At 47.1% G+C, this 22,114-nt stretch overlaps 1 protein-coding gene across 3 annotated transcripts in view; it reads left to right on the forward strand.

The window, feature by feature from the left end:
- The window catches only part of LOC140429353 (uncharacterized), a 272,337-nt gene that overhangs the window by 244,606 nt on the left and 5,617 nt on the right, over positions 1–22,114 (forward strand). For all 3 annotated transcript variants that reach the window (XM_072516214.1, XM_072516215.1, XM_072516216.1), the window contains exons 14-15: positions 18,222–18,366; positions 19,597–19,779. In XM_072516214.1, the coding sequence (XP_072372315.1) occupies positions 18,222–18,366; positions 19,597–19,779 (328 nt within the window). The remainder of the gene's footprint in view (positions 1–18,221; positions 18,367–19,596; positions 19,780–22,114) is intronic.

The following is a 22,114-nucleotide window of genomic DNA, read 5'->3' on the forward strand; positions in this document are numbered from 1 at the left end:
GAAATGAAATGAAATGAAAATGAAAATCACTTATTGTCACAAGTAGGCTTCAAATGAAGTCCCTGTGAAAAGCCCCTAGTCGCCACATTCCGGCACCTGTTCGGGGAGGCTGTTACGGGAATCGAACCGTGCTGCTGGCCTGCCGTGGTCTGCTTTCAAAGCCACCGATTTAGCCCTGTGCTAAACAGCCACTTGTACAGTCTTATCCAACTTCAACATATGGCACATCCATGATCTCAAATGATGCTGTTGATGGTACCTCTTCAACATCAACACCTTATCAGCTGCAAGATGCCATCCGACAGCATCATCACAAACATCGAAAAAGAAAGGGACTCCAAATCAGACAGCGAAGTGATTTGACCACTTCTTGGTTCCTGTGGCACAGGGACGTTGATGGCGTTCATAACCAAGAGAGACATTTGACCATGATGATTGATGGTTTTTTGACTCACACGAATGATTTAGACTTATTGTTTAATCACTGTCCCCATGACTTGTATATACCTTACCTTATCTACCTGTTCTTTGTTCAATTTTCTCAAAGTGAACTGAAAATATGTAATGTATAAAAAAGGAGGGATGTGGTGATGTGCATCAATGTAAATGCATGTAGGCTAGCTGGACACTAGAGGGAGCACCAGAGACATACACACACTCAACCAAGAGATCAGTTAGATAGGACACGACCAATGGACATTCACGATACACACAGAGGTGACACGACCACAGGAGGGCATTACACCAACCCATTTTTCAAGGACACCACACACATGATCTGCCTCTTTCCAGTGTAGACAGTCAATGAGTACAGACACAGGGTTGATGCAATATTACTCCCACCACATGGATTGCAGCAACTGGTTAGTCAGTCTGGGTAGCTATAGTAGGATTAGCAGTAGTGTCGAACCCGAGTAATAGAAGTGTAAATAGTTTAATAAACGCGTTGAGTTATCTCCACGTCTGAACCTTCCTTTGTCAAGTGCACCACAAGGAAGCCGCTTATGTTATGCCTACAACATAACAAATCATCCTCGACTTTCTCTGTTCAAGTGAAGAGTCCCAATTTCTTTAGTCTCTCCTCATATCTAAGGTTTATCATTCGTGTCTTTGTAACATCTAGACTTTAAAAATGTTTTAAATTCAAAGTACCCAATTCTTTTTTTCCCCAATTAAGGGGCAATTTAGCCTGAACATCTTTGGGTTGTGGGGGTGAGACCCACACAGACACGTGGAGAATGTGCAAACTCCACACGGACAGTGACCCGGGGCTGGGACCGAACCCAAATCCTCAGCGCCATGAGGCAGCAGTGCTAACCACTGCGATACCAGTGATAACCCTAACCCTAACCCTTATATCTAGATTTGACTATTGCAAAGCATCCTGGCTATATAAACAAGGTTCTCCAAAATACTGCTGTTGGTATCCAAATTCACATCAATTCCCTTCACCCATCACCTCAAGGTCTACTGACCTATATTGGCTCCTGGTTAAGTAATGCCTCGATTTAAAAATTATTATCCTTGTTTGCAAATCCAATCCCTGGCCTGACCCCTAACATCCTCCAGTGCTACAAACCCCCCCACCCCCAACTCCAACACATTCTTGGCCTTTTGCTTCCAACTGCTGAGGCCCTATGCTTTGCATATTCTTTTCTTAACCTCTCTGCCTCTTAACATCTCTTTCCTCCTTTAAGACACCCCTTAAAACATGTCTCTTTGTCCAAGCTTTTGGTCATCTGCCCTTTTTTCTCTTTGTGGCTCACTATCAAATTTGTTTCACAATGATCCTGTGAAGCATCTTAGAACCATAGAACCACTACAGCACAGAAAGAGAACATTCAGCCCTTCAGGTCTGCACCGACCCTCTGAAAGAGCACCCTACCTAGGTTCACTCCCTCCACTCTATCCCTGTAACCCCATAACCCTACCTCACCTGCATACCTTTGGACTGCGGGAGGAAACCCACACAAACATAGGGAGAACGTGCAAATTTCACGCAGAAAATTCCTCAAGGCAGGAATTGAACCAGGGTCCGTGGCACTGTGAGGCAGCAGTGCTAACCACTGTGCCACCGCGCTGCCCTGGGACCATTTCCTATGTTATAGGCTCTGCACAAATTTAGCTATTGCAGAGGTGCCCCCATCCGGTCCTTACCCAACACAAATTATTTGAGCAGGGGTGGGTTTATGGAACCGGCACTCTGCAGCTCCCCAGCAAAGGACAGCAGTTTTGGAACATCTTGTCGGGTTTTTACCAGCCTAACCAGAGAGGAGTATTATAACCATCTGATGAATACTGAGTTAAAGAAGTAGTAGTAAAGGCAAACATTGTGTTAGCTCATGCTATTCCTCATGGCCAGATCCATGATATCATAATTGTTCAAACACACATTCGGTGATTTCTTGTCCAAATACATCATGACCTTATCAAACAGCATTATCTTCTGAACCCTGCTTCTTAGACAATTGAATGTGCTCGCAAAAATGTACTTGATGTGACAAAATGTCATCACCTGTGTTCCCCGGGCCTGCCTATAGATATCTGACTCGGGGTTCCAACAGGTTTCTGACATTTGGCTCAAGCAGCCATTCATCACACCTGCACCTTGAAGGTGAGAGTCAGCAAACTCGTTACCCAATGAGAGCATCATGGCTGAGCTCACCTCCCTCCCCCTCTTGTGCTCCCAATCACTAATCGCACCCAGAAAATAGAACCTTTCGGAACCCAGCAGTTCAGCTATTGCTGGGCTGAGAACACAAAAGTCTGCAAAGAACAGAGATTACAGATGGATGCATTCACCCAAAAGGCCCAGGATCATCCGATATGTGTATCACACTCTTTCATTTAAGTCTGTTCTAGGAACTGAACTTGTCTGGCTAAAAATATTTCCCAGACGGATCAAAATAACCCATTGGAGTACTGAGCATTCTTCAATAAATCACGGGCGGGACTCTCCGCCAACCGGCGGTGCGGGCCACTCCGGTGCCGAGGAGTGGCGTGAACCACTCCGGCGTCGGGCCGCCCCGAAGGTGCGGAATCCTCCGCACCTTCAGGGGCTAGGCCGGCACCAGAGTGTTTGGCGCCACGCCAACCAGCGCCGAAGGGCCTCCGCCGGCCGGCGCGAGTTGCCGCATGCGCGGGAGGGCCAGCGTGTGCTGCCGTTATCCCAACGCATGCGCATGGGAGTTCTTTTCCTCACTGGCCATGGCGGAGGTTGATAGCAGCTGGTGCGGAGGGAAAGAGTGCCCCCAAGGCACAGGCCCGCCCGCGGATCGGTGGGCCCCGATCGCGAGCCAGGCCACCGTGGGGGCCCCCCCCCCCTCCCCCCGTGGCCAGATCCCCCCCACCCCCCCACCCCCCCAGGACTCTGCAGGCCGCCCGTGGAGCCAGGTCCCGCTGGTAAGGAGCTGTTGTGATTTACACCGGTGGGACCGGCCGAAACCGGGCGGCCACTCGGCCCATCGCGGGCCAGAGAATCGCCGGGGGGGGGGGGGGGGGGGGGCTGCCACCGGCCCCTGACCGGTGCGGCGCGATTCCCGCCCCCGACAAAACCCCAGCGCCGGGGAATTCGGCAGCCAGCGGGGGCGGGATTCACGCCGCCCCCCCCGGCGGTTCTCCGACCCGGCGGGGAGTCGGTGAATCCCGCCCGTCCATGTTAATTTCTAACCTGGCAGTTCAAACCAAGTTTTGTTCAAAGCATATTTGTCGTAAATAAATCACTGCAATAAATTCCAAATTTGACGTAAGTGACTTTTACATTGATTATGATCATCAAGTTCAAAATCCTGAATCCACCTTCCCCCCATATTCCTTGATCCCTTTAGCCCCAAGAGCTAATTCCTTCTTGAAATCACACAATGTTTTCGCCTCAACTACTTTCTGTGGTAGTGAATTCCATAGATTTGCCACTCTCAGGGTGAAGAAATTTCTCCTCACCTCAGTCCTAAAAGGTTTATCCCTTATCCTCAAACTACGAGCCCTAGTTCTGGACTCCCCCACCATCGGGAACATTCTTTCTGAATCTACCCTGTCTAATTCTGCTGGAATTTTATAAGTTCCTATAAGATCCCCTCTCATTCTTCTAAATGTTTAGACATCAGGTAGTTGAGATGCACCAGCTATCAGCGTGTATAAATCCACAGCACCCATTTTTCATGGAGTAATTATTCCCTGGGAAGTTGGTAGGGCGGCACGGTGTCACAGTGGTTAGCACCGTTGCTTCACAGTGCCAAGGTCCCAGGTTCGATTCCCGGCTTGGGTCACTGTCTGTGCGGAGTCTGCACTTTCTCCCCGTGGGTTTCTTCTGGGTGCTCCCGTTTCCTCCCACAAGTCCAGAAAGACGTGCTTGTTAGGTGAATTGGACATTCTGAATTCTCTCTCCGTGTACCCGAACAGGCGCCAGAGTGTGGTGCTGAGGGGATTTTCACAGTAACTTTGTTGCAGTGGTAGTGTAAGCCTATTGTGACAATAAAGATTATTATTACTATAAAACAAGAGAAAGTTTCACCACCTCCCTTTGGTGACACTAATAAAGATTCTTCTTATTATTAGTTCACAATCTGAAATGACCTAAATGGTGTAAGGTTTTCTGGCTGCAGGTTCCAGCAAACACGGGGAGGGGTTGGTAAATGGCTCCACCTGGTGGAGCCCCTCAGCAATGCAACACTTGTGTACAACAAGGAAACCTCTAAGTCACCACAAACCCCATTTACAAGTCAGAAATGCAGCAAAATAAAAAAATTAATGGAACAAAATATGGAATCACTTGTGCGTCACAAAATTGGAGTCACACTTTAGACAACAATGAGTTTTCTGGACAGTTCATGTTATGAGTTCTCTAAGGAGGAGTCAGAGAATGTGTATCATATCCTTTAAATTGTCCATTTTAATATAGAAATCAACCCTATATTACAAAGGATCATGTTCAGTCTTAATTGTAGGCAGATCACTCACAAAGCAAAATATTTGGGGAAGGCAGCACCTTTTTCCTTCCACAATCACAGTGAACAATAGAATTGCTTTCAACAAAACCAAATTTCAGTATATTCCGTGGAGGTGATAAATGTGTCATAAACATCCAATGTGTCAAGGAGACCTCAGGGAGGTCAAGAGCTAATAAGGCACGTGGCTTCAAATGGCCCTAATTGTTGAGAATTAGTTAAGAAACAAAAAATTTGCACAAAAATTAGATACTGATTTTTTTTAGGTGACGGTTCTGGTTATTGTTTCCCTTCCTGCTCTTTGATGAGTGAATGAGGAAAGAAGGTTTCACCATAGCTATTTTCAGTGGCATTTCAGTTGCATTTGCAGTCAACCTATTCTGTTTTCACCTCCACTGATGGATCATCCTATGTAACCAGGTTATTGTCCGGCAGACCAGCTGAGAATTCATGCATTTCTTTCAATGGAGACAGGCACGTTCCAACAATTGACAGCTCTGCCACTTGAACCTGTCAACATCTGACTGGAAAGCAGGCAATCTGCATTGACATGGCCTCCCTTGTGAATATTACTCACAGTGAAGGACAGGAGTGCACAATTAAATTGCGATAGGATCCTGGTGCCGAACAGAAAAAATAGATTGCTCCTAATTACTGTTCATTCCCAAGTAAGGACAGGTGTTAACGGTAGCGATATTTATTGGCATGATTCTCATTATAACAGTGGGAGCTGTCTCTGTCACATCACTGCTGCTATGGCCTCCTATCAACTACACCACGCTGTTGTTCGCTGTTCATAGCAATTTAAATGAAAGTGTTTCCTGTAGCTTTCTGCTGTTACCCAGAACAACCTTTTATGTTTAATTACAAAACACACTTGGATTTTTTTCACTAACTTGGAATTCACTTAAGATTCAGTTTCTTTCCGCTTTTTCTGTGTATCACGAAACAATTATCTATCTTCATTCGAAGAAATGTAGAAGACAAAAATAATTCCTGAAAGAAAATCTTTGGGGAATCCACAATTGGTTCACCAGCCCCTTCGCCAAACCACGCTGTTAAAAGTTGAACATTTCTAATTATTCTTATTTCACATAAAAATATAATTTATACATAATTAAAGAATACACTTGAAACACTCACTGCTCTCTCCTGAAAACAATACATATTTTATGAAGTTATGAAGATCTATGGATGACAGCCGAGACCAGACGCAGATAGAACTTGATCCTTAGTGACTGAATAATTGGCACAGCCTTAATGAAAACCGCAACTGGTGACAGGATGGCCCATTTCACATATTTTTCTGAAGTTCCAGTGACACCAGATGATATCAGATTTTCACTTTATTTATCATTGGGTGTGAATCAATTTACTCACAGCCTGTTCAATGGCCACAAGATATGTGGTTGTGCCAAGTCAGTGACCATGGTTTGCTTGGTGCTAAAAGAGAAAGGAAACTTCTCAGCCTGGACACTAGATCATTTAAAAAAATGCAGCACACTTTGATGGATTAACTGCAGTCCGCTAGGTTGTGGTTGCTGTGAGACTGCCAATCTTCCAATGGTACAAGATGTTTCAGGTGAACAGTAAATCAAAAGCAGCAGTATAACTAGTAAATCAGATCCTGATTGCCAAACACACTGATGTTGGGAGGTTTGAGTGCCCCTCCCCCACCCACACTGTGTGTAGTGTAATCCATTTTGGTGTGAACCTGTGTTGTGAATTAATTTGGTCCATGAAACAACCTGGGGATGTTTCACATTTAGTACTAAACCTTTTAAAGTTGTAAGGACTAGCTTTCTCCCAAAATACACTTCGGTCAATTTGCCATTTTCCTGTTCTTTTTTTCTTTTTTGTAACATCAACGCTAAAAGCTGTCATCAGTCAAATCTCTTTGGGATGTTTATTAAGTTGGAGGGGGCACTAGATGGTACAGCAAGAGGCTTCCTTGCCCATGTTTGACTTGATATTACGAGACCTCACAGAGTCCAGAGTCAACATTGTGCACCCCCAGACTAACTCTCTTGTGACTGCATACCACTCTGCTGCCACCTTTGCTGGGTCTGTCCAGCCGGTCGGAATGCCAATCGATTTCCAAGTCAGGATGGTGTGATTCTTGGGGTGGGGGGTGGGGGGGGGGGGTGGGGGGGATTTGTGGGAAATGGTTCCCCATGCATGTGCTGCCCTAATTATTCAATGTGGTAGAGTTTGTGGCTTTGGAAGGTGCTGCTGAAGGAGTATTGGTGAGTTTGTGCAGTACATCTACTAGATGGTACACTGTAGTAATGGTGCTCCAGTGGTTGAGGGATTGAATGCTTAAGGTAGTTGATGGGGTTCTGACCAAGCAGACTATTCTGTCCTGAATGTGGTAAAGCTTCATGAGCATTGTTGGAATGCACTGATCAAGGCAATTGGAGGGTATCCCATCACACTTCTGACTTGTGCCTTTTTTAAAATAATTAAAGTTTCCATTTTCCTCATATATTTTATAGGCATCTGACACAACCATGACAGATGAAGCAGCTGAAGATTGTTGTACCAGGACACTACCTTGAGGATTTTGTGTGGTGATGTCCTGGGGCTGAGACATTGGCCCATAGCTTCCTGGCTCCCCAGCATCGGATTTGGGGAGTACCCAAGATGTGCAGGGACTATTTAAGTCATCGCTGCAGGAGCTCCTCGGGGTAGTGCCCTCGGCCTAAACACCTTCAGCTGTTTTCCTTCCAGCATTGTTGCAGTCTGCAACAGTTGTTACTGAATGATTGGTACAATTGAATGTGTTTAGCTCTTTTGCTGCTTTCGAAATAGAGGATAGAATTTTCCAAAACAATGACAGAAAACAGGCATGTTTCTCTCCAGAAACACAACCAAGTTTTCTGAACAGATCTTCTGACACTGTCGACAAAAACTGGGGGCGACGTTTGCGCCATCATTCTGCCAAGGTGGGGCCTGATAGAGCCAGGAAGCTCGGCTACACAGAGATCGGGGCACCAACTTTAAAAGGCACCCTGTTGTACGAGATAAAATAACTCCCTTCCACACTGCAACCCCCCTCATCCCATGGCATTAGAGGACCCTCTCCATAAGCTTTGGGCCCCCCACCCTTCCCCCACCATTGGAGTATTGGGCGGCACTCTTCCCCTCTCTCTGCACCCTGTGTGTTCGCCAGTGTACACCCTTCTCCCTACCACCATATGTAAGGTGAAGATCCCTCCCTCAATGGAAAAGGGTTTGCCCTCTCTCAGTGCCACTGGGACACTGTCAGGTTGCCAGGGGGCACTTCCCAGCCTCAGCCCACAACCCAAGGGCCCCAAGGCACCTCCCCAACCCCAGCGAGGTCATCATAACTGGTTTCCATTTTCATCACGCCTCCGGGGGGAGAGCATTACATGTGGGCTGGAAGGTACGGCGTAAAGCCCTCTAATGATATTAAAATACATGCAGATTAATGGAAATCAGAGCGTGAACCTGATCACGCCACCTGTGGGGGAGGGAGGGGGGGCAGGGGTCTGGTGGGGGAGACCTCAAACCGAGATCTCGTTGGCACAAATCCCTCAATGGCTCTCTCGCGAGATTCAGCGACCATAATACGACTTGCCTCGTGACAAATGGACCTGAAAAATCACGCCCAGATTTTCAAAAAGGGGAATAAGTGGCGAAAGGTGCCCTCAGATAAAATTTAACCTTTTTGATTTACCATTAGACACCCATACTTTACACTTTAAATCACTGAGTGTCTTTAAGACAGAGATAGATAGGTTCTTGATTAATAAGGGGATCAGGGATTATGGGGAGAAGGCAGGAGAATGGGGATGAGAAAAATATCAGCCATAATTGAATGGCAGAGCAGACTCGATTGGACGAGTGGCCTAATTCTTCTCCTATGTCTTATGGTCTTATTGTCTTAAGAACACATCTCTTTTGACAACTTTATGGCGCTCATTTTATTAATATGGTGGCTAAACGATGTGTCTGAAATTTATCCATGCCATATTTAACCTGACATCTTACATATATGTTGATGACTCATGTTGCTAGTGTGATCCAAAACCCAGAGTATGGAAGCTAAAATTAAAGCTGTATAATGTAGTATTTCCTTTGTACCTTGCTGCTGTGACATTGCATAGGCCAGGATTTTCCACTCCCGCTGTAGTGGGACCCGCCATGGGAGAATTGGTGGCCCAGCCAAAGGTCCTTTTACTTTGAACGGGGTCGGAAAAACCCGTCCATAGAAGTATTTAGAATGTACAACACGGAAACTAGACATTTGGCCCAATAGGTCTATGCAGTGTTTATGTTCCACACAACCCTATTACATATCTCACCCTGTGACATATTGTTCTATCCTTTTCTCTCTCGCATACTTATCTAGATTCCCCTTAAACATATCTAGCATTATAAATTTTTGTAAACCAGCGACAGTACAGCTTTTGAAATCATTCTGCAAGTTGGCTATGCTGCTAATTCACAGTGGAAGTCTTGCGTTATCATGAGCAGTGGTCAAATATGGACACGTCACCCAATTTATCTTCGTCAAGTGGTTTAGTTTGGCCGTATTTCACAGCTTGCGTCAGTTTAGGAAATAGCAAGGCTCATGAGGAGATATAATCTGTTTTGATAGCTTTTCAGATGTTATGGTTGTAGACATTACTTGCCTTTTTTCCTCAGGCTTCAAGTTAGAAGTTAAATATTATACATGTAATTATTGTAGCTTTGACGTTTGCATGTTGTACATCTGCTTCCCAATTTGGGTGAACAGAACAAGATAGATGAAGCATTTTCAAAAGCTGTCTAACGTTTGGTGTGAATATACTGTAGTTTGCAATAACTACTAATTCCAATTATTTTTTAAAATTTCAAACGTTTAAGCCTTTAAGAGGGAAAAATGCTACGGTAATTTTCAAACTGTTAACATTTTTGAAGCCTTACGCAAATTATGAAAACACTCGACGTGTATTTTACAGCCAGAATTGATTCAAGCTAAATACTGCCGATGCTGGAGATGAGAAATGAAAGCAAAGAAATGTTGGTAATACTCAGCTGGTCCAACAGCATCTGTGGAGAGAAAAACAATTAACGTTTCTGGCCTGTGGTTCTTGGTTTGGTCTCTATTTTGATGATGAGGTTCATTACTGGCAAAGAAAATTACTTTATGTAAAACAGTATTAATATATAACCATTTTGTACTGCAGTTCACGGGATAAACATTGTAAAGGGATACTTTTAAGGTACAGTACATTCCATGAAATATATTCTATGTAAGAAACATACTTAGGAGAATCATAGAATCCCAACAGTGCAGAAGGAGGCATTTGGCCTATCGAGTCTGAACCGACCCCCTGAAGGAAATTGCTACCGAGGTACTTGCCCCCACCCTATCCCCGCAGCCCAACCCAACCTTTTGAACACTAAGGGGCAATTTAGCATGACCAATTCACCAAACCAGTGTATTTCTGCACTGTGGGAGGAAACCAGAGCACCCGGAGGAAACTCGCGCAGACACGGGGAGAAAGTGCAAACATTCAGTCAGTCACCCATGGCTGGAATTGAACCCGCGTCCCTGGCACTGTCAGGCAGCAGTGCTAACCACTGTGCCACTGTGCCGTCTTGAAAAGTAAAAAGTGAAGGGAAGTTACTGTTATGCAGTGAATCCTACATTTTATCTACATAAGTGATTCAAACGGCACAATCCTGCTTAATTTAAGCAACTTGGCTGAAATAATGTTTTAATGAGTTGCTTTATCAGATTTGGCCCAATTTCGACAAGGCGTTCCAGTCTGATTCAGTGTTCTGGCACTTAGTACAGTCTAGCAACGGCCACACAAAGCAGCATTGCCAAGACCATTCAGAACCCATGTCTGAAATATTACCAGGATATCTCAGTGCTGGTGTCGTCATTTAAGATTTTCATGTACACACAATGTACATTTTAAATTAATTTTCTGTAAGCTAGTTAAAATAATGAGCTGCTGCAAATCAATAAAGCAAATTGTGATCGAAAAAAGATCATTTGACATTTGGGCGTCGTCTACCGGCCTCGTTACACCCGAAAGGCAGAGCAGCACTGAGAGGGGAGGATCCCTCTTCAGGGACCCCCTTTAGTTGGGGGTCCCTGTGGTGGGGGAGGGGGGGTCCCTTTAGTTAGGGGGTCTAACTAACCCCTTAGTTAGGGGTACTGGGGGGGGGGTGTCTCCCTATTGCAAGTGTCCCTGAGGGGGTCTACCTTTTACAGGGGTCCCTGGGAGAGGAGGGGGGGGGGGGTCTACCTATTCATGAGATCCCTGGGGTTTCTCCCTATAAAGGGAGTCTGTGGGGATGGGTCTGGTATCGAAGGGGTTGTGTATCGTGGGGGAGGGGAGGGTGGTCTCTGGGCCAACTCTCCAAAGGAATTAGCTCCTGGGCCACCGCACGAGGTCCACCACACCAGGGTCATGCTGATAGAGACCACAAGTGATCCGCGCCCGCATTATTCCCAGCCCTGGGGCAGAGAATCACGGAGGGCCGGATCACAGGGTGCTGGGCCCACTGAATGGATGCAAATGGGTCATTAAGACCCATTTAAACTCATTTGCACCCCCCCCCCCCGATGGCGCGCAGATGTGGACCCTGATTCCGACGCCAGCAGGGTATCGGAATATTGCGTTTGGATCAGTGCCCTATCCCTGCCCTATCGTGGACCCCAATAGGCAGCACGGTGGTTCAGTGGTTAGCACTGCTACATCACAGTTCCGGGGACCTGGGCTCAATTCCAACCTCAGGAGTTTGCACATCCTCCCCGTGTGTGCGTGGGTTTCCTCCGGGTGCTCCGGTTTCCTCCCACAGTCCAAAGATGTGCATGTTAGGTGGATTGGTCATGCTAAATTTCCCCTTATTGTCCAAAAGGTTAGGTGGTGTTACTGGGTTACCGGGTGGAGGCATGGGCTTAAGAAGGGTGCTCTTTCCAAGGGAACTTGCAGACTTGATGGGCTAAATGGCCTCCTTCTGCACTGTAAATTCTATGATTCTGTGATTTTTAAAAGTAAATTTAGAGCACCCAATAATTTTTTTCCAATTAAGGAGCTATTTAGCGTGGACAATCCACCTAACCTGCACATCTTTGGGTGGTGGGGGGTGAAACCCACGCAGATACGGGGAGAATGTGCAAACTCCACACAGACAGTGTGGGCCGTGATCGAACCAGGGTCCTCAGCGCGATTCTATGGTTCTATGATATCGGCATGGGCTGACAGAGAATCCAACCCTATATGTCTCAATAACATCACCTCTCATTCTTCTAAACTCCAGTGAGTATGGGCCCAATCTACCCAACCTCTTCTCAAAAGAAAATCCGTCCATACCTGGGATCAACTGAGTGAACCTTCTCTGGATTGCTTCCAATGTCAGTATATCTTTTCCTACATAGAAATCATATTGGGATGAAAATGAAATGAAATGAAAATTGCTTATTGTCACAAGTAGGCTTCAAATGAAGTTACTGTGAAAAGCCCCTAGTCGCCACATTCTGGCGCCTGTTCGGCGAGGCTGGTATGGGAATTCAACAGTGCTGCTGGCCTGCCTTGGTCTGCTTTAAAAGCCAGTGATTTAGCCCTGTGCTAAACCAGCCCCTTGCAGTGGAAGCAGAGGTTAAATAGGTAATGAAGGGATTTTTAACAATATGTTTGATTAATTTAAATACTCAATCTAGAATATTACTTATACCTCAGAATCCATTTGAAGACTCATTCATTTTCTGCCCCGACCATAACCGTTTTCATATGTTTGTTATTCCTTTTATTCTTGGGATGTGGGCAATTTGGCAAGGTCAGTATCTCTTGTCCATCCCTAGTTGCCCTTCTTAATCCACTGTTAACAGTATGATGTTGGTATGTTAGTTAGGCACCGAGTGACAGTGAAAGAATGCTGATATATTTCCAAGTCAGCATAGTGTGAGTTGAAGAGAAATTTACAAGAGATGGTATTCCAATGTGCCCACCGCCCACGTTCTTTGAGGTGGTAGAGATTGCGAGTTTGGAGGGTGCACGTGGAGAGGTTTTGTGGGTTTCTGCAGTGCGTCTTGTATACGGTGCGCACTGCAGCCACGGTGGGCCAGTGGTGGCGGGAGAGAATGTTTAAGATGGGGTGCCAGCAAGTAGTCTACTTTGCCCTGGAATGTGTTGAGCTGCTCGAGTATTGTTGGTGTTGCACTCATCCAGGGAAAATAGAGAGCGTTCTATTACTTGTGAATCCTGAGTTGTGGCTTGGAAGTAGAAAAGATGCTTTGTGGAACCAGGAGGCGAGTTAAAATAGAATATCCGGCCTCTTACCTGTTCCTGTAGCCACAGAATTTATGTGCTGGTCCAATTTTGATTCTGGCCTATGGTGATCGTAGGATTTTGATGGTGAAGGACATCGAGGGGCAATTTAGCATGGTCAATCCACCTAACCCACACATCTTTGGACTGTGGGAGGAAACCAGAGCACCCGGAGAAAACCCACGCAGACACGGGGAGAAAGTATAAACTTCACACAGGCGGTCACCTGAGGTCGGAATTGAACCAGCTTCCCTGGTGCTGTGAAGCAGCAGTGGTAATCACTGTGCCACTGTACCGCCTCACAACCGATGTTGTGTCCAACTTATGCACGATTGGATCTGAACCAAAAAATAAAGAGGTTTTATTCAAAGTTAAAAGAAAAAGACGCTGGAAATATTAAATCAGGTTTTGACCAAACTGTTAACTTGGGCGAGATTCTCCGACCCCCCGCCGGGTTGGAGAATCGGCGGGGGCTGGCGTGAATCCCGCCCCCGCCGGTTGCCGAATTCTCCGGCACCGGATATTCGGCGGGGGCGGGAATTGCGCCGCGCCGGTTGGCAGGCCCCCCCCCCCCCCGTGATTCTCCGGCCCGGATGGGGCGAAGTCCTGCTGCTAAAATGCCTGTCCCGCCGGCGTAGGTTAAACCACCTACCTTACCGGCGGGACAAGGCGGCGCAGGCGGGCTCTGGGGTCCTGGGGGGGGGGGCGCGGGGCGATCTGGCCCCAGGGGGTGCCCCCACGGTGGCCTGGCCCGCAATCGGGGCCCACCGATCGGCGGGCGGGCCTGTGCCGTGGGGGCACTCTTTTCCTTCCGCCTTCGCCACGGTCTCCACCATGGCGGAGGCAGAAGAGACTCCCTCCACTGCGCATGCGCGGGAATGCCGTCAGCGGCCGCTAACGCACCCGCGAATGCGCCGCCCGGAGATCTCATTTCCGCGCCAGCTGGCGGGGCACCAAAGGCCTTTTCCGCCAGCTGGCGGGGCGGAAATTAGTCCGGCGCGGGCCTAGCCCCTTCAGGTTGGGGCTCGGCCCCCCAAGATGTGGAGCATTCCGCACCTTTGGGGCGGCGCGATGCCCGACTGATTTGCGCTGTTTTGGGCGCCAGTCGGCGGACATCGCGCCAATACCGGAGAATTTCGCCCAATCTTTTGTTTTTTGCTGAACTGATGACTTGCAAATTCGCAGCATTTTCTATTTTAATTTAAACACCTATTTAAATTTTATCTTGAAATGCAGATAGGTCACATATCATGATGCTAGGGTGTAAATCAATGCAACTATTTTGCGGTTGCGTTTTTGTGGGGGCGGGGTCCAAGAATATTCAACTGATGTCCTTTTCAGCCCTGATTTAAATGAATTCATTTATTGATAATTTATGAACTGTAAATATATTTTGAACTTCAAATATTTTTGTGAAAGTCAGCCTCTTTATGGTAAGGATCAGAACTTGAATTTTGACGAGAAAGCACGGAAGTTGAGAGACCAAATTAAGAATATTTATTTAGCATCACATTCAGTATTATTTGTTTGATTGCAAAATGAGAAAACAGATATTCATGCTGAAGCAAGCCAGAGGAATAAAATTCAGACCAAATTGCTCATGGAGTGAATTGTTACTTCTTGGCAGATTTGCATTTTGGCTGTTTTATCAGTTCTCTTATAATATTGTTTCACGTACAAAGGTAAAACCGGAATCTCCTAACCAACACCCAAAAAATCTTGATGTGCAATGATATTTTGGAGTTGTCCAAATAGCATTTTATTTTCAGAACTTCATGAATTTAGTAAAATATATTATGTTTCTTTTGAAGGGCCTATGTGCAACTCAGAAACAAGAAAGCTGGTTCTCGGCAATGGCAGACATCCATTGAAATCACATGAGGGAAAGCATTCCTAAAAAATGTGATCACTTGCTTTAGGATAGAGGGCAGTTAGAAACTGAATCATATGCTAAAATGTCTGACAGGTGCACTGAATCTTATTTCTCAGGATGTAAGTCAGGCCCCAAATCATTATCGTACAAGAACTTGGGGTATCAGGTTTTGTATTCTTAAAGCCAGGAACAGATGCTGAGACATTACAGCACAGGACCTGTGAGGTATTAAGCCTTACAGCACAAGAGCCATGTGGCAGGTCGTACTCTGAATGTCTGCAATGCAGGTTCATGGAACAATTAGACATTGGATGTGATTTACCGGCTACATTGCGCCCAAAAGGGAGTGCGGCAAGGTCAATAGATGCCAGGAGATCTCTCTTTTAGGCAGCATGGTGGCGCAGTGGTTAGCACTGCTGCCTCTCGCCGCTGAGGTCCCAGGTTTGATCCCGACCCTCGGCCACTGTCCGTGCGGAGTTTGCACATTCTCTGCGTGAATGCGTGGTCTCCCCCCACAAGCCAAAGATATGCAGGGTAGGTGGATTGGCCATGCTAAATTGCCCCTTAATTGGAAAAAAAATTAAAATTTTTATTAGTGTCACGGGTAGGCTTACATTAACACAGCAATGAAGTTACTGTGAAAAGCCCCTAGCCGCCACACTCCGGCCATACTCTAAATGCATTAAAAAAAAAGGAGATCCCTCTTCCGGGATCTAAACGGCTCACCAGGGGCTGGATTCTCCAACCCCCCGCCGGGTCGGAGAATCCCTGGGGGGCCGCGTGAATCCTGCCCCGCCGCTCCGACGCCGGCTGCCATATTCTCCGGCGCCAGTTTTCGGGCGGGGGTGGGGATCACGCCACGCCAGTCGGGGGCCATTGGCAGCGGGCCCCCCCCAGCAATTCTCGAGGCCCCAATGGGCCGAGCGGCTGTTGATTCCTGGCCAGTCCCGCTGGTCCCACCCGACGGGACCTGGCTGGTGCGGTCCTCGGGGGTGGGGGGCGGGCCACGGTGGCCACCGATCTGCGGGCGGGCCTGTGCCATGGGGGCACTTCTTCCTTCCGCGCTGGCCACTGTAGGGCTCCGACATGGCCGGCGCGGAGAAGACACCCCCCTGCGCATGCGCTAGAATACGCCGGCCAGTCTGCGCATGCGCGGAACCACGCCGATGGTTCTGCACATGCGCTAACTCGCGCTGGCCCTTCGGGACCGGCCTAGCCCCTAGAAACGCAGAGGATTCCGCGACTTCCGGTCGGCCCGACGCCGGAGTGGTTCGCGCCATTTTATACGCTGGCGTCGGGCCATCGCGGGGATTTGGGAGAATCTCGCTGCATGCCTCCCAAGATCTCAAGCGATTTTGAGAGATGTCACGAGTCCTGCCCATTGTGGGTAGGATCACTGTATTGCAAATTTGCATATTAGAGGAAGACAGCTGGTTTTACACTAATATACATTCCCATGACCTACCCGAGACATGCGATCTAAACACCTCGCCTTAAAGATCTTGGGCGAGCTCTGTTCAGTGCTGGTCGCCACAAACGGGCACCAGACGGACAACACTTGTGGGGGTTTCCCAAGGGATTAGTGGCCCTCAGGTACTTGCCTTCTGGGCAGGGTGGCACCTTGGCACTGCCAGCCTGGCACCTTTTTCCTGCATTTTTCATGCACTGGCCATCGGGCCCAGGGTGCACTCTGTGGGTGCAGGGGGGCCCAAGGATCCCCTTATAGGTGAGTTGGGACTTTAGGGGGGTTTCAGGGGTCACGTCGCGGGTGGGGGTGGGGCTGAGAGATCGGGCCGGCAGTCTCCTGCACTGGAATTCTGAGAACCGGAGCTCCTCAGGGCAGGAACAGGGACTAACTGCAGCCTTGTCGAGGTGTTTTCTGCCGAGGCCCCGAATATAACCAGAGTCCTGGCAGATGGTGCTGAGAGCTCTGTGAACACCCGGCTAAACGCGCTTGTTATGGTACTCTGTTCCCATTTGGTTAGGGCGCACCCATTGAATCCAGAATGGTTCAGTTTATTAAACCTTTTCCCACAATCCATATTTTAATTCTGAATGAAATGACACTATCTTTCCGAACAAAATACTATTATGTTGGCATCTACCTCATCCACTTACACTTAAATTCTGCTTTGAGTGCATCAGTTTATTATAATTTATACAACATTACACCAACATTCGGCATATGTATGACACCAATATCAACATCACAGCAACTATGGGCACGATTTAATGGCCTCTTTGTGTCTTACTTGGTGACAAGACAAGGCCATTGACTCCCGCGAGAGGCCTCTCGCGAGATTGGAGAAGCTCAAAATGCCTCGTGAGACTTAACAAGATCTTGCAAGACATCACGATCTGGATCTCACCCTCGCTGGGCCAGATCCACATTAACATACTTAAATGATACTAATGACGCATTTAAATTTGTCTGCGCCGTATTCTCCCGAGGTCTGGGATTAACGGCCTCACCTGGGAGACTTCGTCAGGGTGCCACAAAGCACTGGTTTGCACAAACATGGACCAAGCATAACAGCACTCCTGCTGGCATCCAGGTACCTTGGCACATCCAACCTGGTCCCAGGGATGCCTTGCCCTTAAGATATGGGGTGAGGTGGGGGTGGGGGCTCGAGGACCCCCTAAGAGGTAAGTTTGGTGCAGCAAGGTTGCAAAAGATTGGGGCGGCATTTAAAATTGGTGCCTTGATCCGCAAGTGCTCTTCCTACACTGGTGAACTGAGCTCGTCAGCAAAGGAAATGAGTTAAGTGTGGCCTCGTTGGGCCATTCATTGCTGAGGCCAAAAAACAGCAAAGGTTTATTAAATAGCGGTGCAATTAAATAGCGCCACTGCAGCACCGAGAAACACCCTGCTAAATGCACCCAAAAGGGGACTCTCTTTTGTCCTGTTAAATCATGCCCAAAAACACAGAATAAAATGCCTAATTGTAGTTTCTGGGCTTTGAAGCTTTAGTTCTTCTGTACCACAATGCTGAAACTGTCATGTCAGTTCTGAACACCCTGTTGCACAGTCATTCTGACCCTGGGAGGAGTATAGCTATGGATAAACCAGATGAGTCTGCTTAATGTCTGTCATTTCTGTTTCTCATACAGCAATATGAAAACTGGCGCCCACACCAGCCCGACAGTTTCTTTCATTCTGGAGAAGACTGTGTCGTTATGATCTGGCACGAGGATGGCCAGTGGAATGATGTTCCATGTAACTACCACCTCACATACACATGTAAAAAGGGCACAGGTGAGGTCTGGCATTAACTGTATGTGATTGACCCCAACCCTTTCTAATTCTCACTTCTGCCCTTGAACATCTCCGCAAAGACTCACCAGTGGACTAAAGCTGGGGATAACAGTATAAAGCGGTATGAAGCTACATTCCCTGCTTCTGCACTGGCTATGTGTAGTCAAAGCACTTACCAGTGAACTGCAAGCTTTGTTTTCTAATGGATGGAGAGTCATGGATTAGCAGGTGTGCATAATTTCCTGCTGTGCAATTTGGGTGTGCCCCTGGAATGCAAAAGTGGAAAATTGATCCTCTTATTATGTCTTATTATGCTTATTATGTCTCAAATATTTTTGCACTCGATACTCCATCCTCGCTCCCTCACAAGATTCAACTCCTTTCTCTTCATTCCCTTGATATAGCACAGTTCCCTGGGACACTGACTGTCGTTTCAATACTTCAACCAATTGATTATTCCCATGTTTTGAGCCTCAGCAGAGGGTTAGTGGGTTATTCAACTGTGGAGGGCATTGCAGCTGAACTGGCCCTGTCCTCACTTGACATGTATGGTCACTTTGAAGTTGGGATTAATGATCGAGAGTATGAACGGTGACATTTTTGTGTTCATTTATTGTTTTTACTCTGAATAATTTTGACCTGTGTGTTACAAGGAAAAGGCTCAGGGAAGAGCTGTATAATTGTAATAAAGAAACAGCAGTGACAAAGTCCACTCATTTGTTCTCTTGCAAAATTTGTAATATACCGGGAATAGTGAAGAACACCTGATTGCCAATTCTACTGAAATGTTTTATGGGATAAAAGATCAGCTAGAAGTGCATAAATGTTATAATGGATTTTAATGTTGAGTTCACACAGCATTGCAGAGGTATGCACTCTATTGAATACCCTCTTCACTTGTTCTCTGTTTCTCATCTGCTTGGCCTCACATCTTGGAGCTGAAAGGACTGTCACACATGAAAATCTCCTCTGATTGTATCTCTGACAGATGCCACAACCTTTGTTAGGCTGCTCCAGAGCTGAAGCAGTTCTAATCATGAATTGAGCAGAACATGACATGAACCTATGTCTGTCCATGATGTCCATTGAAATTTAATACACCAGTCTGCGAGTAATTCTTGGATAATAGACTAGAAAGAGATTGCCATTACTTTGCACAATAAGAAGCACATTTCCACATGTAAGTAAGTCACCTTCAATGAAGTTAACATCCATTTTTCTTGTGTTTAGTTGCCTGCGGCCAACCTCCTGTTGTGAAAAATGCTAGAACGTTTGGAAAGATGAAGCCTCGATATGAAATAAATTCTATGATCAGATACCACTGCAGTGCCGGCTTTATCCAACGCCACTTTCCAATCATTAAGTGTCGAACCAATGGATACTGGGATAAACCAAAAGTTGCCTGCTTAACACGTAAGTTTGGTCAATGTTGTGCGTGTTGGGAGAAGGTGAGGGAAAGAGAGAAGGAAAGATTGAAAAGGTCTATGCCGTGTTTTAAATATTTGAACATATACTTGCAAGCATTTCCAGAAAAGATGCTTCATCAGACTACATTTGACTGTTAGTTTTCTGGAGCAGTGCAAGCTTTGAGTACACCAACTATTTTTAGATTTATCAATTCTTCCCGTTTACAGCTGCATGCCCTTCTGCAGTGATGTGTTCTGGAGCATTACTTGTACATGGCAGTGATTAGTTCTGCTTTGTGTCTAGTTGAAAATAAAAATGTTTTTTCACAGCTTATGACTCGATAGATTTCCTCCACTGAGGTAAAGTTCTTCTTATCCCAGGGGCGAAATTCTTCCCCAACGGCGGGATGTCCGCCGACTGGCGCCAAAGCCGGCGCCAATCAGACGGGCATTGCGCCGGCCCAAAGGTGCGGAAGGCTCCGCATCTTTGGCGGCCTAGCCCCAACATTGAGGGGCTAGGCCGACGGCGGAGGGATTTCCGCCCCGCCAGCTGGCAGAAATGGCGTTTGTTTCCCCGCCAGCTGGCGTTGAAATGCGGCGCATGCGCGGGAGCGTCAGCGGCCGCTGTCAGTTTCCCGCGCATGCGCAGTGGGGAGAGTCTCTTCCGCCTCCGCCATGGTGGAGGCTGTAGCAAAGGCGGAAGGGAAAGAGTGCCCCACGGCACAGGCCCGCCCGCGGATCGGTGGGCCCCGATCGTGGGCCAGGCCACTGTGGGGGCACCCCCCGGGGTCAGATCGCCCCGCGCCCCCCCCCAGGACCCCGGAGCCCGCCCATGCCACCTGGTCCTGCCGGTAAATACCAGGTTTGATTTACGTCGGCGGGACAGGCAATTCCTGGGCGGGACTTCGGCCCATCCGGGCCGGAGAATCCAGCGGGGGGTCCCGCCAACCGGCGCGGCCGGATTCCCGCCCCCGCCCAATCTCCGGGAGCGGAGACTTCGGCGGGGGCGGGATTCACGGCGGCCAACGGCCATTCTCCGACCCGGCGGGGGGTCGGAGAATGACGCCCCAGATGTCTAAAACTGAGCAACCAGTTCACATAACAGCCAATACCACATTTGTCAGTTGATGCTTTGATTTGGGCTCAAGTCTTGAAATGGCAAGTAATTCATGTACCAAATATGTCACCTTGGTAGATGGAATTTTCAATATTTAAATATGTGCAAGTTGCCAGTTTCTTGAGGATTGTTAAATCTCCTTCTGCTGTTGCCTATTAGTTCACGCAAGGAGATTTTATTTTGTCTGAGCTGGCAGAAAAGAAATTATTGCCGAATACAAAGATGATTTATCAAGCAACGCACTAATGGAATACTCAGGGCTGGCGGAAGACCAGATCAGCTACAGTGACCTGCATTTTCCTTTCACAGCATTCATTTTAGCTGTTAGAGTTGCAAATGTGGCACGGTAGCACAGTGGATAGCACTGTTGCTTCACAGCTCCAGGGTCCCAGGTTCGATTCCCGGCTTGGGTCACTGTGTCTGTGCGGAGTTTGCACGTTCTCCCCGTATCTGCGTGGGTTTCCTCCGGGTGCTCCGGTTTCCTCCCACAAGTCCCGAAAGACATGTTGTTGGGTGAATTGCATATTCTGAATTCTCCCTCTGTGTACCCGAACAGGTGCCGGAATGTGGCGACTCGGGGCTTTTCACAGTAACTTTATTGCAGTGTTAATGTAAGCCTATTTGTGACAATAAAGATTATTAAAAAATTAAATGCTGGTTTGGAAGCTTAACTATGGAGAAGAATAGTTGAATGATTCTCTCTGTGGGGCTTTCATGAATAATTTGACCTAAGTAAGACTCACTGATAATACAATTTGACATTCGGAACCAAAAATAATTGAACAATAATATTGTATTTAATTATTTTTTAAAAGCCTAACTAAAGTGCAAGCATTGTGGTCGGTCAAAATGTTGAAACAACAAATGTTGAAACAACAAAATATATTCTCTAATGCATCGATAAAAGTTGGTTGAAATATTTCAGTAAAGGACTCTTAAATATGTGGATTATTTGCATTTAACTTGACGAAAGTGACTCAGTGAAGATTGGGAAATTCAAAAAAAGTCTAATATTAATTAATCATGGGGCGATTTTGAGCCCACACGAGCCGTGTGCGGGATCAGCAATCTGGGCGGACATTCTAGAGAGAATAGGGAAATGGGATTCTGTCCAGAAAGATTGCGTTTCCCAATATTCCATGTCTCTCGCCAGCAATGACAGAGGCGTGAATCTCATTTAAATAGACCTCATGTACAATTCTTTGAGGCCTCAATCCTACCGCAA

The sequence above is a fragment of the Scyliorhinus torazame genome, chromosome 9 (genome assembly GCF_047496885.1).
Source record: "Scyliorhinus torazame isolate Kashiwa2021f chromosome 9, sScyTor2.1, whole genome shotgun sequence".
Lineage (NCBI taxonomy): Eukaryota > Metazoa > Chordata > Chondrichthyes > Carcharhiniformes > Scyliorhinidae > Scyliorhinus > Scyliorhinus torazame.